A 16,981-nucleotide genomic window follows, 5' to 3' on the forward strand; every position below is an offset into this window, starting at 1 on the left:
TTTTTCAAGATAGCTCATCCGGACGGAGCATACGCGACCCAGGTGAAATTGTTCATAGAAGCTCATGGTACTTGCTCGAAGTCACGGACGCTCCGTTCCATCTGAAAGCGCTGTAAGATAAGACCTAATTCGACTTGTTTTACATCTTTAATTCCTGTTTAGAGCAGAAATAGCGCATAATTTACGTTTGAGCCGTTAATAACTCGACGAAAAGTTCATTACGTTTATTCATTTTTCATAAAATTTTCATGTTTTTATAAAAGAAATCACTAACAAATCTTTGTATATGAGATTTACCTACTTTGGCTAACTTACCTATACTATTTTAGAGAAGACAAAATTGCATCTTTCTAGTTAGGATGCATTATTAACATTATTACAAATAAAGGAAAGAATATTTATTTTTATATAAAAATGGGATGTGGAATCCGAGCCCCTTGAGACTCGAGGCACTTGTTCCGCAGAGCCGCGGTGTATACGCCACTGGTTAAATAGACGCCCCAATCCTTTTGATGGTTCGCAAAAGGCTCCGGAAAAAATGGAGACAACGCCGTCCGACTGGGCATAGGCTCGGCTCGAAGCTCAGACCCCGTCCAAATATGACGAGCCAACCTCAAATCCGCTTGAGGTTGACTCGTCTCGGGTGTCTCTCGCACTCGTCTCGACATATTTATACGCAGCTTTTTAGATAACAGTTAAAAATCAAATATTGTACCAGTATGTGTCCAACGTATCCTGTGAACGTATCGGTCCTTGAAAAAGCTAGCTGATGCGAGAGCGCTGAAGTCATGATCCCGCTTAAGATAGGCTGGTCACGTATGCAAGATGCAAGAAAACCGCTTACTGAAAACTCTTCTTTACGGTGAGCTTATAGAGGGTAAGAAGGAAGAAAGATAACATTACGTATCATGCATTTCAGTTACAAAAAAGTTCTTGAAAGAGACCTTGCGCAACCATCTTAAATTAAGTAATAGCAGTAAGTAAGAAATTCATGTTTTTTAGATTTAATGAAAATGCCGTTAAATCGAACAGCTTTATTATGACTAAGCTTTTACTTTGACAATTTAAAAAACAATGTACTTAAACAGCCGTTAAACGGTAGCCTACTAAAATGCCGTTAATAGATATTGTGACGTCGGTCATGGAGGAAAGTAATGCCTAGCCTTAAGCATTTTGCAAGAGCATCTGTGGGTTAGTGGCTGAGACTATCGCTTCGTAAGCGAATGGTCCGTGGTTCAAATCTCACGCCGACCAAGACTTTTTTATATTTTTTTTGCTTATAGCGTGATCTTATTGCATTGGTTTCACTCTTTTTGGTTGGATTGGTTTAGTTATTTGGCGGGTTGGTTAGCGTGGTTATTTGGAGGGTGTTAATTCATTGGTTAGTTGGTTATTTGGTGGGGTTGGTTGACTTTTACTAATTTATATTTGTTTTTTATATTTTTTATCAGTGTCGAGGTTAGTTGCGTTGGTTATTTGGTGGGGCGGATAGCGTTGGTTAGTCCTTATAAAATTCCTATCGAATTCCTATATTTCATATAGCCGTCAAGTGCGTCACATCAACGACGTCATACCTATTAACGGCAATTTAGTAAGCTACCGTTTAACGGCAGTTTAAGTACAGCCTTTAAAAAATCTAATGTAATTTCAAATAAAAATTAATAGCTGAGGAAATGTAAGGCAAGCTTGAATATATTGATATTGTATAGATGTAATGATATGTATTAGAATACCCTTTGAGAATACCATACGATGGTATTTTAATATTCCAATAAATAACTAAACTTGACCACTCTGTATATTATCAGAAGTTTCGGATTTATCCTGATTTATCTTTATTCAAAGGATTTATCAGATTAACATTAGGCAACTAGTCATACACCACAAGATCAAAATGAATCCCAAAAAACAATTATTTTTATGGAAATTTATGAAAAAAATCACTAATCATAAAACAAAGTCATTTATTTATCTGTTTAAATACATAAAACAAAGCTTAATCTTCATTTTCGTCAAAAATTGGAGTAGAAGGTAGCTTTTCAAAACGCTCCTGCGCTTTTTTCCACATAGTCACTTTGGCGTCGTTTGGTATTGAAGTTGGTACTGGAGCAGCTCCGATTCCCGAAGTACCAACATTGGATGATAACTTAATCTAGAATAAAATTAACAAATATATACAGAGTGAACGTTTATGGGGTAAATAATAATGCGAAATATAGGGGTTGCATTTGAAATACTGAAAATATCCATAGTTTCCAGAAAATTAAAAAAATACTTACTGGTTCAACAGCTCCACTACCATCTTTGCCCAAAGCCTCACCCTCTTTCCAGCCCATTTTTGACAGTAACTTAAAGCCTTTATTTTCTGACGGTATTGCTCTAAAAATACAATAATTAAGTCTTACAGAATTAAACAACTAACACATAACAATAATTAAATCATAAAAATCACTAATAAACTTACTCTTCCAACGAAGCAGTTTGAGTTTTTTCATACGGATTCTGACTCCCTATAGTCTCTCTGCGTTTCTGAGCCCTGTCAGTATACCCTGTTGCCAATTTTCCCGATTCCTCGCTACCCAAGAAGCCGTGTTGCTTTTTTAATTTTCTTAACTCTTTTTTGTACTGTTGATTTATATTTGTCTTGTTTTTACTAAGAGCCGTAAAGTATTCTAAAAAATAAAACATATTTATGCCAGTTCATAATAATACGAAAAATCATATAATTAGTTCAATATTCTTCGCAAACTACACGCAATCTTTTATTGATTTATCCATATTTGTGAATTTGTGTATATTTTTTACTGACTTGTATTCAGTGGCGTGCAGTGCAAAGCAAAGCAGGGTAGGTATACCGGATGCGTCTCAAAAGTGGCTCACCCCGATAACTTTTTTATTTTTTCAGTTAAAAAAACGAGATTTGGTATGTTAGTATATGACATAAATTAGGATTTATTGACGTATAAGTACAGTTGTTTTCGGTCACTTCCTGTTTTACCAGAAATGACTACAACTTTTGATTTTTAAATGGCACCCTCGGTATTTCTTTACTTTATTCGATAGAAAATAACACTCTGAATAGAATGACATATCGTATGTCAACTTTTGACATTTTCGCATATGGTTTATTTGAAATTATAACTTGCGGTTCGTAACGAAAATTTGACTCGGAATACCAAGTGTGTGGTATCAAAATATTCGTAAAAAAATACTTTTTCCAAATGTGCTAATGAGCCACCCTCGTTCCATTTGAAAAAACTGAGATATGATTAAAAATACGACTTGAGCATTTTCTAACCGGCCAGGACAAGACAATAAAAACATTAGACGATCAAATCTATTTTTCCAAGGCTCCTTGATAAAGAATTATTAGTGTTTTTAGCATAGCCAGAGCACTCTAGATTGAATTTTAAAATACAATTTTTTATTAAGCGAGAATGTCAAAAGTTGACATATGATATGTCATTCTAATCAAAATGTAATTTTAAAAATACCGAGGGTGCCATTTAAAAAACAAAAGTTGTAGTCATTTCCGGCGAAACAGGAAGTGATCAAAAACAATTGAATACATCAATCAATCCTAATTTATGTCATATACTATCACAGGACCATTCACCAGAAGAAGGAAAACAGGCAAACTAAAACCGCCCACTCTTCTTGGTGAGACAATTCCGTTTGCGGAGGAAGTTAAGTATCTAGGATTAACCCTGGACAAAAAACTTAGCTGGAACTCCCATCTGAAAAAAATATAAAAAAAGGCTTGCTATGCTCTATGGGTATGCCGTCGAATTTGTGGTAGAAACTGGGGATAAAACCCCAAAAATATGTGCTGTCTATACGTGACAGCCATCAAACCTATTATCACGTATGGTGCAGTTCCCTGGTGGCAGAAAGCCAACCAAACAACGGCAAAGAATAAACTGTCAAAATTATAACGACAAGCATGCTTAGCGGTGACTGGTGCCTTTCATTCTACGCCGTCAAAAACTATGGAAACCCTACTCGACTTACCTCCTCTTCAAATTATTTTGGAGAGTAATAATAATATCTAGTTCTATCCTATCCTGCAAGTCCGGACCTCAATGTTATAGAAACTGTGTGGCATAAAATGAAGCAATATTTAAGAAACCACCCTCAACGAACAATTTTTGATTTGCGGACAAAACTGCAGGAAATTTGGGATAATTTTTCTCTTCAAATGTACCAATCTTTGGTATCTCTGCATTAGCCGTTGTTTCTTCAGCTTCAAACTATTGAGGTGTTAATTGAGGAGACCGTGATGTCCTGTTAATACTCCTGTAACAATCCGAAGATTTTTCTTACTCTGATGCTGGTTCAAACGCTATTATAAATACAATGTCATTAAAAGTTCAGGCAGGCAGTTGTTAAGGCGAAAGTTGATGTAACTCCGTATTAAACAAATTTCTTGTTGTGCTGTAATATATAGTTGTTAGCAAATTTAGCTTGATTTTGGCAAAATAAGCTATTATCAAAAGTGATTTGTTTGCAAAGTTATAAAAATATAGTAAAATTGTCTAGATCATATATCATATTGTAATGTTTGAATTTAGAATAATAAACAAAATAAATTGAATCGTTTTAACAAATTACTATTTTTATTGCAAAAAAAGACCTTGTCCCAACATATAGTTGTTAGGGCTCGTACTTACAACTGAATCTATTTGCAGCTTAAACTTGACAGTTTACCACATTTTTATCTTAGCACATTTTTTTTAAAATTGCTCTTTTTACGTTTATATTATTGTTTTGATTGAAAATGGCTCAGCAAGCTGCAGGTATGTATTCTACAAAAACGTATTATTTGTTTTGATATTCTCTATACTAACGATTTTTTTGCAACTAAAAGTTAGGCGTTCAGAAAATTTGATTAAATTTGTGACATTTATTGTCTATATACGTTTCACTTAGTAAACATTGGGCTTTCATACAGTAAAATAAAATACTGCGACCTTTTGCGACTTCGCTGATAAAATGAGAAAAACATTCTTGGTTTCCTCTAATTTGCCAATCAGTGATATACTAATGCGAGGTGTAAACCGCGATGGCATTGTTGTGTACAAAGCGATCGCATTAGTGCCATTAGCAGTATAGCACAATTTGGCATTAATAGCGACTTTAGTGGTATGGGCATTGCTCGCGGATCAGTCGTAGCATTAGTAGTATTAGTTGCGATATTACTACTGGAAACACTGGAACAGTGATTTTTCTTTCTTTTTTTAGAATCGAAGAATTATCCTTTATTTTGTTCATATTATTTCCTTTTTAATTGAAAATAGCAATAATTTATACAAGGTCTACATAAAAAAAATTCGATCAACTATCTGTGTCAAATACCCCACTGTGCGTCTGTCTGTCCGTCTGTAACACGATAACTCAAAAACCGCTGAACCGATTTTAACCAAATTTAGCACAAAAATACTATAGCACCCTAGAATCTGACCATTAGATTTTGGTGGGGGTGGGGGGTTGGTAAGGGGGTATGGGAGGGGGTTAAAAATTTTCAAAAATCGTAACTCCAAAATTACAGTAGCTAGCGAAACGCGGTTTTCAAATTAAGATTAGGAATAATATTTGCAACAGAATTTGTAATATCAAAATCAGTCAAAGTCGCCGTTTTCGAGATATTAACATATTTTAGTATGGGCGGCTATACGTGTCTCCCGGCGCCAATTTTTTTAACTCTAGCATCAATAATAAATCAAGTTAATCAATCAATAATAATTTAAATACCATTTCATACCTTTGTCATCCCCCATTAGAAGACCAGGTTCACAGTGGCCGCACGTCTGATTACCGTCGTGAATATGACATAGCAAAGTGGTCGAACCCAACTGCAGCTTACTCCCGTGAGTTATTTCCACGGCCTCACTTTCCTGCTTCGCCGCAGACATCCGTTTTCCGTTCAACAAAGTTCCGTTTTGAGAGCCCAAGTCGATCACGGTATATTTCGATCCGTCGAAAGACACTTTGAGATGGTGCTTGCTAACGTTGATGTCGGGAAGTAGCACTGAATGGTCTCCTTCCCTTCCTACTGTACCCCCATCGCAGGTTATTATGTATAGAGAGCCCTGCTTTATTTTGGGAATCTCGGTGGTTTCAACGATCAGTCGCATACAGGGTGGCCAATGCTTAGAAACCTCTGAAACGAAAAGAGAATTCGTAATATTCAAAAATATTATATTATTAAATATAGGGGTGGCGTCTCTTATATGACGCGGAGGCTCCAAGGAGAACGATAGTTTGTATTGAAATGAAATTTTGTGAGCATATGTAGGTTAATTTAGAGTTCTATAGGGTGTCGAAAATAAAAAAGTTACATGTCAAAATTGTGACCGATTTAAAAGGACCGAATTCAAACCGCATGAAAATAATCAATGGCTCCAACTTCCAACACAACAGCTATGCGATCGTGCGACCTGATAAATAAAAATATGCGACGAATACCCTTTTTTTCGGAGTTCAAATCGAAAAAAAAAACAAGAAATGCGGAAAGAATCTGGCTTTTAATAAAAAAAAAGACTATTATCTGATCAGTTGGTTGTTTTTCTAGTATAAATTTTATAAAAAATCTTCATTCGTCAACCAATTTTACTTTTATAATTTTTTAACTAATACCTATTTTGTCTCTTGACATTTATGCTTTTACCAAGTGACAATATAAAGAAATATTACCCTCTGAAATGGTACTCCTTTGTGAGAACTTAACATGAACTTAAAATATGATAAAAATACAGGGTCCGGCAATAGTGCGTCGGGCATCTGTAGCCCCTAGAATAAGAAACTTGAGAATTTTGTTTAAGTGCAAATCTAAAGTATGTACCAGGATGTATTTCAGGAAAATATTTTAACTTCTATAGGGTGGCTCAAAAAAGTGTGAGTGGATCTGGATGATTTTTTTTTAAATGGAACACCCTGTATATTACTGCATTTTTTGCTTCCTTTCAGATCACTTTACATAACTCTAAGATATGAATAAATACATTTCGATAGTTTCAGAGATATTAAAAAATAAATCAAAAATATATACCGTATGATCGAAAAAAAACGGCGTCCAGTTGGCTTGGAAATGACGATCGATGACATTTCCCATATAATTTTACATATAAAATGACAGCGATCTTCATTTCATAGCCATCGTTGACGCCTTTTTTATTCGATCATACGGTATTTTTCAGTCCTTCTTATAAAAAAATATTAGAAATACAAGAACTGTTCTGAAATCAAAACTATACTAAGTATTTACTTTAGATGGTCTGTACTTACTTTGCTATAAATATGAAAATCTTAAATTATACAGGATGTTCAAAATTCTACGCCAAACTTTCTAAAATATAAAATAATTTTTCTTGGTTTTTTTTTAAATGGAACACCCTGTATATTATTTTGTCAATAGATGGAGAATTAAAAAATGAACATTTTTTGTATTTAGAGTATTTCAAAATTTTTAACGGTTTCGCAGATATTTGCGGTTTTATATTTCATATGGCATTTTCCACAGTAAATTTTTATCAAAGCCACCCAATGATTTTTCTCTCGTATTTTACCATTAAAAGCGCCATATGAAATAATACTGCGTGTATCTGCGAAACCGTTAAAAATTTTGAAATACTCTAAATATAAAAAATGTTCATCTTTAAACTCTCCATTTAATAAAAAAATAATATACAGGGTGTTCCATTTAAAAAAACAAAGAAAAATTATTTCATATTTTAGAAAGTTTGGCGTTGAATATTGAACATCCTGTATGATTTACGATTACCATATTTATAGCAAAGTAAGAACAGACCATCTAAAGTAAATACCTCATATAGTTTTGATTTCAGAACAGTTCTTGTATTTTTAATAATTTTTTTAAGAAGGGCTGAAAAATATATATTTTTGATTTATTTTTTAATATCTCTGAAACTATCGAAATATATTTATTTATATCTTAGGTATATGTAAAGTGATCTGAAAGGAACCCAAAAATGCAATAATATACAGGGTGTTCCGTTTAAAAAAATCATCCAAGTCCACTGACACTTTTTTGAGCCACCCTATAGAAGTTAAAATATTTTCCTGAAATACATCCTGGTATATACTTTAGGTTTGCACTAAAACAAAATTCTCAAGTATTTTATTCTAGGAGCTACAGATGCCCGACGCACTATTGCCGGACCCTGTATTTTTATTTCAGTAATGTACGGTATATGTCTCCAATTTTTAAGATGTTATTAAAGAAGATTTCCAATTCAGTTTTTTATACTTATTCATTAAAAATCCTACCATTAACCATAAAAATTGTATTAGGTAATTAAATGTAGTAATTTAACTACCTAGCATTATTGTTTTTATTAATAGGAAGAATTTTTGAAGCAGTAAAAACAAACTTTTTAATTTTAGGTTACTTAAAGATTGCAATATTATGTTATATAAAGGGGCTATAGGGTATAATTTATGTCACCATATTATGTAGCATTTCTTAAGTAACCTAAGGTTTGTTTATACTGGTTCAAAAATCCTTCATATTAATGAAAAACGATAATGCTAGGTGGTTATATTACTAAATTTCATTTCCTGGATACCTATAAATTTGTATGTAAAAATAACATTTAAGAAACGGTTCTATTTCATGTATAAATTTATAAAGAAAAATAACATTTAATACACGTATTTGGTCTACGTGTGATCCTAGTATATCATAAATTGCTAATATACGTTTGTATATTATTGGTAAATGTATATACGATTATAAAAGGAATATAGAAACCTTAAATATATACATTGAAGCGCGGACATTTTGCAGTTTATTATACGTTTCACATTCTTTGTCGTATACCTAGATAAGACGGACGGTATTAGAACAGTTTAAACGTATAATATACCATTGTGTGTTGCTTGGGATAGGGTTGCAATTATAAAAAACACAATTTCATTGTGTAATTTCTTCTGGGGACACCCTGTAGAACTCGATACATTTATAAAAAAAATGCTCTAAATTATCCTACACATGCTCACAAAATTTCATTTCAATATACACTGTCGTTCCCTTTTTGGAATAAAAAAAATCTAGAAAAAAAAACTAAATACCACTGGATTCAGAGTTGCCCCCATCTTCATTACTCAGACTAGAACTTATACTGCTGTCAGTGTACTCTCCTTCTTCAAAATCATCCGTATCTCTCCGAGAGCGCTTGGCATCCTGCAAATAAGGATCTTTTTACTTTTTTTATACGTACCAAGGGCCGTGGTTCGTAGATTATATATGTTCATTTTACTAAAATTACTAGTAAGACTCTCCATAGGGTAATGCATGTTTACCTACAATATAAACCTATAAATTAACTACATTTTTTTTAAATACTATTATACTTTTTTTCTCCGATCAATTTTATTTTTTCTCTTTGGAACAGATGTAGCTTTACTGGGTTCAGCTTCAGGTACAGATACTTGAGAATGAAACTCGTAATTTTGTGTTTCTTCATTATATTTTAGATAAGTTCCTGTAGTTCCGTCATAATACAACCCATATTCCTTAAAAAACATAAAACATTATTGTGAACTTGTATGTATACAATTTCTACAAACTTACAGCATTGTAATAGTATCCACTGTTATAATCATAATACAACCCTGATGTGGCTTCAAATACAAAACCAGATGACTGAACTGCTTCTTCTGCTGCTTCTCGAATATCATCTGCCAAACTTTTTTCTTGTTTTGTTTCAGGCTCTTTGGTAGTATCCGTTTTTAAACTAATGTCATCCCTGAGAGTATTATAGCCAAATTCAGTTTGACTACCAACATCCCTCGCTTTATTCTAAGAAAAAGTACTTGAATTATATACATTTATGGCTAAAAACTTATAAACCTTACCCCTGCTTTGACCTCTTTAGCTTTTGCCTTCCATTTCATGATTTTCTTAACTTGTTTCTGTATTATTTTCTGTAATTTTTCAATAAACTTACGAACTTCTGGTAAATCACTAAGTTTTTCTAACAATTCTTCACTCAAGGCAATAGATCTTTGTGTATTAATATCTACATCATTCTTATCTGCTAAACATGGTTCACTATTCGATTTCCTTACAGTCTTTTTCTTTCTACGCCGTTGGTGAACAGATATGTCTGTAGATGAATTAGAATCGGTCATTTTAATATAAATTAAACTTAAATATACAAATATAAGTTAATTATTTGATTAACACACAACAAAAAATAAATTCTGTAATTGTTATCAGTTTGACGTTTAAAAATAGGGTTAGGATGAATTCATCTTCTTTTATTTTTATAGTTGGATATCTAGCCATGTTGAGGTAACTTTTTATTTTTATGCCTCAAGTTTTGCTTGAGAAGATAAAGTAAGGTTAATGATAATGATCCTTGTGTTATGGTAGGGGGAAAATTTCACTTTTTAGATAGCCCAGAGAAGTGAAAATATATTTGTTCGATTCAAACTTTCCTTCTAAACAGTTAGTACCAAAATTGTTCTGTTCCGAAAAACTATCTGTGATTTTCAACATTCAATAAGTCAAGCAAAACCGTGTCTTATTCAAGCTGTAACAATTATAAAGTGCCTGTTATAAAAATAGCTTTTTCCTATGGGTTCTTGGCCGGAAAACGTTGGCATTCTAGCCCTGGAAATATACTTTCCATCTCAGTACGTGGACCAAACGGAGTTGGAACAATATGACGGAGTTTCGGCTGGAAAATACACGATCGGTTTGGGACAACAAAGAATGGGATTCTGCAGTGACCGAGAAGACATTAACTCGTTGTGTTTGACGGTGGTAAAGAACTTACTGGACCGTTACGACATAAAACCCCAAGAAATTGGACGACTTGAAGTAGGAACGGAGACAATAATCGATAAATCTAAAAGCGTGAAAAGTGTGCTGATGCAACTTTTTACACCGCATGGTGTAACAGACATTGAGGGGATTGACACTACCAACGCCTGTTTTGGTGGTACCGCGGCCTTGTTCAATGCACTATCATGGTTGGAATCTTCAGCATGGAACGGTCGCTATGCTTTAGTTGTGGCTGCTGATATAGCAGTCTACGCTAAAGGGGCTGCAAGACCTACAGGGGGAGCTGGAGCAGTAGCTATGCTATTGGGCCCCAACGCACCGTTAGTATTCGACAGGGGAGTGAGAGGATTCTTTTGCAAACACGCCTACGACTTCTATAAACCGGACTTAACATCCGAGTATCCTGTAGTGGATGGGAAACTTTCTGTTCAGTGTTATTTAGAAGCTTTAGATCAGTGTTACCAGTCTTACTGTAAAAGTGTAGAAAAGAGGTTACAGACGCCTATAAACATCAATTCTTTCGACGGAATATTGTTTCATACACCATACTGTAAGTTGGTTCAAAAATCGGTAGGAAGGTTAGCTTTAAATGATTTTTATAGAGTATCTAATGACAAAAAAGAACAATTATATCCTAATTCAGAGAGATTTGTTAATGTTAAACTAGAAGAGTCATATTTTGATAGAGATATTGAAAAAGCTTTTCTAGCTTACAGTAATGAAGCTTTTGCTCAGAAAACCAAACCGTCACTTCTAATAGCAAGTCAGGTAGGAAACATGTATACTTCCTCGTTATATGGTGGTCTAATATCATACTTAGTTTCTAAAGATTTACCTGAACTGATTGGTAACAAAGTAGCATTGTTTTCTTATGGTTCTGGACTAGCCTCATCGTTTTTTTCCCTCACAATAAGAAATTCAAACGATTCCTCTCTCGAAAAAATCAAAACTAGTCTAAGTTACGTCAAGCCGTTGCTTGAAAAAAGAACAAAAGTAGCTCCAAAGGACTTTGAAAGTACTCTGGAACTAAGGCAGCACAGTGCCCATAAAGCTCCCTATGAACCAATAGGTGACATATCATATTTCACTCCTGGTACTTATTATTTGGCTAGAATTGATCAACTGCATAGGAGAACTTATGACACAGTAGGTAAAAAAGTTTTAACTAATGGCCATTCATAGAAAAAATTATTTTGTAGGTTTATTTTAGTTAAAATATTGATTTAGATGTTTTATTGGTTTATGACAAGTAAATATAAAAAGTAATTCTCTAGGTTACCCTTATCAATGTATTAATTTATGATTATTTAATCAAAAATATATTTCACTCAAGTCACCAAGACATCGCGTGATGTGAAAATAGAAAGTATTATGTATATTTTACATATTTGATAGGCAATATACAGGGTGGTTCGAATTATATTCAGGAGACTTTGGCAGCATATTCTGCAGATAAGTAAAAATGTGTGTATAAGTATAAATGTATGTTCCAACATACTTCGTTTTGAAATTTTATATTTATTTCCTTTTTTTCCAAATATTTTCTGAACTATAGTTGATAATTGGATAAAAGTTGATGTCTGGGTGTTCTTTGACGTGAGAAATTTGATGTCATCGATGTCAAAATGTCTCCTACTATAGGATGCGCCACCTACATGTTTTTTAACTGTTTTGAAGAGTAATAACTTTTCATCCGTACCTATATAAAACTACTGGCTGAAAAATATACTTTTCCGTGATTTTTACGTAAAAATATCTCTTGGTAAAGATCGCTACGAGCAACGGTTATCAAAATATTTAGAATGGAAATAGTCAATACGTTTCATTGACAAAAAATAAACATGCTGAGTAAATAGTTATTTGACTGAAACGATAAATTTAGGTACTTTTTATTTTTTTTTAAATTAATCACAATTTTTTTTCGAAAAAATTATGATAAAACAGTTTTTGTTGAATCTTTGGCACAAAAACATTTCAAATTTATTATTTCAGTCCAATAACTATCTAGTCAACATGTTTAATTTATGTCAATGATGAGATGTATTGATTATTTCGATTCCAAATATCTCCCGAAAAAATCGAAATAAAAATGAATCTTCCACACCCTGTATCTCCGAAACGAAGCATTTTAAGACATTTATACGAACTTTTTTACTTATTTTTATCTGCAAAATATGCTGGCCAAGGTTCCCAAATACAATTCGGGCCACCTTGTACACCAAGATGTATTAATTATTTTCAAAGATGAACTAGAATTAAATGAACCAGATCTATTAATTTTTATTTACAAACAATTAATTATACATTAGTTTTATTAAAAATTCCGAATTATATTTACGTTTCTTGTTAAAAGATCTTTTTACTTTACTGCGTTTTTGTTTATATCTTTTTCTTATCAGTAGAATCTTTAATATGTAATTAATGAGTCAACTTTGTCTGATTTACTAAAAATTAGATAATACGAACATAAAATTTTGAACTTTTTTAATGAGCAGGTGATTGCCACAGGATTTTTTAAAAATATCATTTTGTATTCTTGGGTTATTAGTATTATTTTGATAATTATATCATGTGTAGGTGTTGTGCAATGTATTAAATTATAATATATAATTTTTATTGAAATGAAATTTATTAATATGGACCAAGAACCTATTTATTCTGTTCTTGTCAATCAAATCAAAGCTTTAAGAAACACCAAAAATTGAAAAAGAATTTGTTACTGCAAAAATTATATTTATGATGCCAGTCTACTTAATTTAATATTATTGATAAAATAGATAATATGCTTCTGGTTAGGATGGAATTAGTATTTCGGTATCATTACATAGTTGTCTTTAGTTTAAATCAAACTCCCAGTTATATTGTTAAATATTTTATTGTTTATCTGTTTAAATAAAATGTTTTAAAAGTATTTATATTTTTGTTGGTTGTTTATTTGTAATAAATATTTTTTTATTAAACCTTTTGGACGTTTACAGGGTTGAGGGGGGTTGCAGTTAAAAGGACACCACCTGAAACATTGAAATAAATTTAATCTAATAAAAAATTATAATAAAATTTCTCTAGCAATGCTGCTACAGAAATCAGTAACTTAGATATACAGGGTGAGCCTTAAATAAGTGCAAATAGAAAAAAGTAGTAATATATGTTAAATCTAAATATTTTTTAATTATCCTTATAAAAGCACGATACAATAAATTGTATCATGCTTCGATCAATAATAATTGTTTTCGGTCAAATTTCGTAGGTCCCTATTTTATATACAGGGTGATTCCTGTAAGTCGGTCATGCTTTCGGGGAATGATGGGGGGCGTCGAAATATTAATTTTGATATAGCACACTATGGGTCGGAAATGCCTCTTACGCAAGATACAGGGTGTTAAAGTTTTTGAAAAATTAAAGATATTCTTTAATAGTTTTTTAACAGTTGAAGGTATCGTTATAAAATTTTATTATAGGAGTCTACCTAACAGAGACACTTTAAATGTAAAGAGAAGAGGTTTTAGTTTCAATCAGTGGCGTAGCTGTGATACGCATCGGGTAATATTTTCAAAAAAAAATAGTACGCCACTGATAAAAATAAAAATTTCTGAGTTTTTTTATTTGCTCGGTTTATTTCCAAGAAAAAATGTCTCTTGCAACTTTCTTCTATCTAACACCATTTTGTCACAATTTAAAAATAAATATTTTTTTAATGAGAACCTTAAATATGCGAATTATTATAACTACCTTAAAACTAAGAACTTTATTATTAACAATACAAAAAAAATTCTAGTTTAAATTTATAATTTTTTAAAAATTTATTTAGAGCTAATAGTAAAAAGTACCAAAATTACCCAAGATGAAGGGAGCTAACGATGCACATGTGTTTCTGCCCTCTAGTTATAATAATTCGCTGTATTAAGATTTTCATTAAAAATTGATTTATTTTTAAATTGTGACAAAATGGTGTTAGATAGGAGAAAGTTGCAAGAGACATTTTTTCTTGGAAATAAAACGAGTAAATAAAAAAAACTCCGAAATTTTTATTTTTGTCAGTGGCGTATTATTTTTTTGAGAAAAATTACCTGATGCGTATCACATCTACGCCACTGGTTGAAACTAAAACCTCTTCTTTTTACATTTAAAGTGTCTCTGTTAGGTAGACTCCTATAATGAAATTTTATAACGATACCTCAACTGTTAAAAAACCATTAAAGAATATCTTTAATTTTTCTAAAACTTTAACACCCTGTATCTTGCGTAAGAGGCATTTCCGACCCATAATGTGCTATATCAAAATTAATATTTCGATGTCCCCTATCATTCCCCGAAAGCATGACCGACTTACAGGAATCACCCTGTATATACAGGGTGAGCCTTAAATAAGTGCAAATAAAAAAAAGTAGTAATATGTTAAATCTAAATATTTTTTAATTATCCTTACGAAAGCACGATACAATAAATTTTATCATGCTTAGATCAATAATAATTGTTTTCGGTCAAATTTCGTAGGTCCCTATTTTATATACATTATTTTTTTGTCAAAGTAACATTCAAAATTAGATTGATAATGTTCTTTAATTATAGGCTACAGGATTAAAAAAATATACTCGTATAACTCATTAAACGACAATTAGATCTTGTTTAATTTACGTAAAACACCTTTTTGTAAATATAATAGCGTTGGTTTAATACAAAAAGTCACTTAGCTAAAATTTTCTACTTGTTTTTCATTAATAACAATACGAAAAAAACGTCAGACTGGTTTTTCAAATGACGTTCAACGATAAAATAACTCTGGGATTGATCCCTATTAAAAACTCACCTCCTTAACAGCATTTAAGGAATATATAGGGGCATTACTACCGCTGTCCCGTTTAAAATATTCTAATAAAGTTGCGTTGTGTTTTTTGCAACAGCTATTAAGCTATCTTGTACACTTCGCACTAAAAGAGATTCTAAAAAGAACAATGTTCGACTGCAAGGTCTGCTAGTAAAAATTTTTAAGGTTAAAGTATCACAACGTAATGCATTTAAACCAAAAACTCGTAATAGAAAACTATAGTATCAAAACGAATGACAAAATGTCAGGAAATAAATAAATTAAACGTGGAAACTTGGCATTTTTTACAGCAGAGCTACCACCTAAATCCCCAGCGGGACATTTAGATTCCAGTTAGTCAGCCCGTCGTCGAATATGTCCATGGTTAGCATCAATGAATTTAAAATTCGCGCCCCCGATTACGTAACCAAAAGTTTTATTGGTATCGAATATATGTTTCCATGTAAACGTTATTTTTAACAAGTTTTTTATGTTATTTTTACTAAATATAATATCGCCCCATTGCTGCCAAAAGTCACTAACTTACTTTTTATTACTTCCGAGAAAAATGCGTCTAAAGATGAATTGCATTGCATAAAGATGTTATAGTTAGTAACTATTCGGTATTAAAATAAAACATACAGTACATCTGCTGGATCTGTGTCTATGAAAGGAATGCGGACGAAAAACATTTAAATAAACAACAATATATTTTATTCGCCGACTTGACGAGTACGTCACCGCAAATCGCTCCGCCCACTCATTTTATTGGCTACTTGCAAATTTGGCGAATTTTTATTGATGAGACGCGTCGTCTAATTTTTTACGAAAAACATCGAGAGAATAACGTTTCCCCTCTCACGGATACCCCGTAGCTATAGAACGGACAGACGTACGGTAAATAGCCAGAAATCGTAGTTAATGACTTTTGCAATCGATTCTCCGCTTCAAAACATAGTTAGTGATTGAATTTGGTTGTTCGGAAAAATGTTAGTTAGTGACTTTTGGCAGCAATAGGACGATATATCCAATTTCAATGGTATTTGTTTAATAGCTTCGGCTTTAGTCTTTAAATTAATATTTAAATAGAATACAATCTGGTAACTTTCTATTGAAGACTGATTCTCTTTCTTATGTCACCAAGTATTAGCATATGCACATTACGGATATACAAATTTTTAAGTACGAGTATGTTGTAAGAAAGAGAAATCTTTCATCTTTACTTTGAAGAATACAATCAAAGTCGTGGGCCAATGATTACGTCGTTATTTAAATAAATATAATAATATTTAGTTATTCGATGGTAATACCATAATAATTAATGCCACTTAATCCATTTCAATATATTGTAATTATTGTCAAAATCA

The 16,981-nt window shown here is 32.3% G+C and overlaps 3 protein-coding genes across 4 annotated transcripts in view; 1 reads left to right on the forward strand and 2 right to left on the reverse strand.

Moving 5' to 3' along the window:
- Positions 1-1,950: 1,950 nt before the first annotated feature.
- LOC115876493 (angiogenic factor with G patch and FHA domains 1) lies at positions 1,951-10,245 on the reverse strand. 2 transcript variants are annotated; one of them, XM_030892291.1, is made up of 8 exons: positions 9,877-10,245; positions 9,593-9,820; positions 9,373-9,534; positions 9,091-9,202; positions 5,762-6,160; positions 2,465-2,672; positions 2,280-2,379; positions 1,951-2,152 (listed from the first exon to the last, which is right to left on the reverse strand). In XM_030892291.1, exons 1-8 carry the CDS (start codon positions 10,150-10,152, stop codon positions 1,997-1,999), a joined length of 1,641 nt encoding a protein of 546 aa, XP_030748151.1. In that variant the 5' UTR covers positions 10,153-10,245; the 3' UTR covers positions 1,951-1,996. The 2 variants fall into 2 exon arrangements, with proteins under 2 accessions (XP_030748151.1, XP_030748152.1); XM_030892292.1 differs by lacking the exon at positions 9,091-9,202 and adding an exon at positions 9,240-9,321.
- Positions 10,246-10,372: 127 nt separating this feature from the next.
- LOC115876494 (hydroxymethylglutaryl-CoA synthase 1) lies at positions 10,373-13,721 on the forward strand. Its single transcript, XM_030892293.1, has one exon. The coding sequence runs from the start codon at positions 10,601-10,603 to the stop codon at positions 11,990-11,992; it is 1,392 nt and encodes a 463-aa protein (XP_030748153.1). The 5' UTR covers positions 10,373-10,600; the 3' UTR covers positions 11,993-13,721.
- Positions 13,667-16,981, reverse strand: part of LOC115876495 (alpha-N-acetylgalactosaminidase-like) — a 53,708-nt gene continuing 50,393 nt past the window's right edge. Inside the window, exon 10 of the mRNA XM_030892294.1 lies at positions 13,667-13,821. Within this exon, the coding sequence (XP_030748154.1) occupies positions 13,766-13,821 (56 nt within the window). The 3' untranslated portion in view covers positions 13,667-13,765. The remainder of the gene's footprint in view (positions 13,822-16,981) is intronic.

The sequence above is a fragment of the Sitophilus oryzae genome, unplaced genomic scaffold (genome assembly GCF_002938485.1).
Source record: "Sitophilus oryzae breed Bouriz unplaced genomic scaffold, Soryzae_2.0 scaffold_1436_pilon_pilon, whole genome shotgun sequence".
Classification (NCBI taxonomy): Eukaryota; Metazoa; Arthropoda; class Insecta; order Coleoptera; family Curculionidae; genus Sitophilus; species Sitophilus oryzae.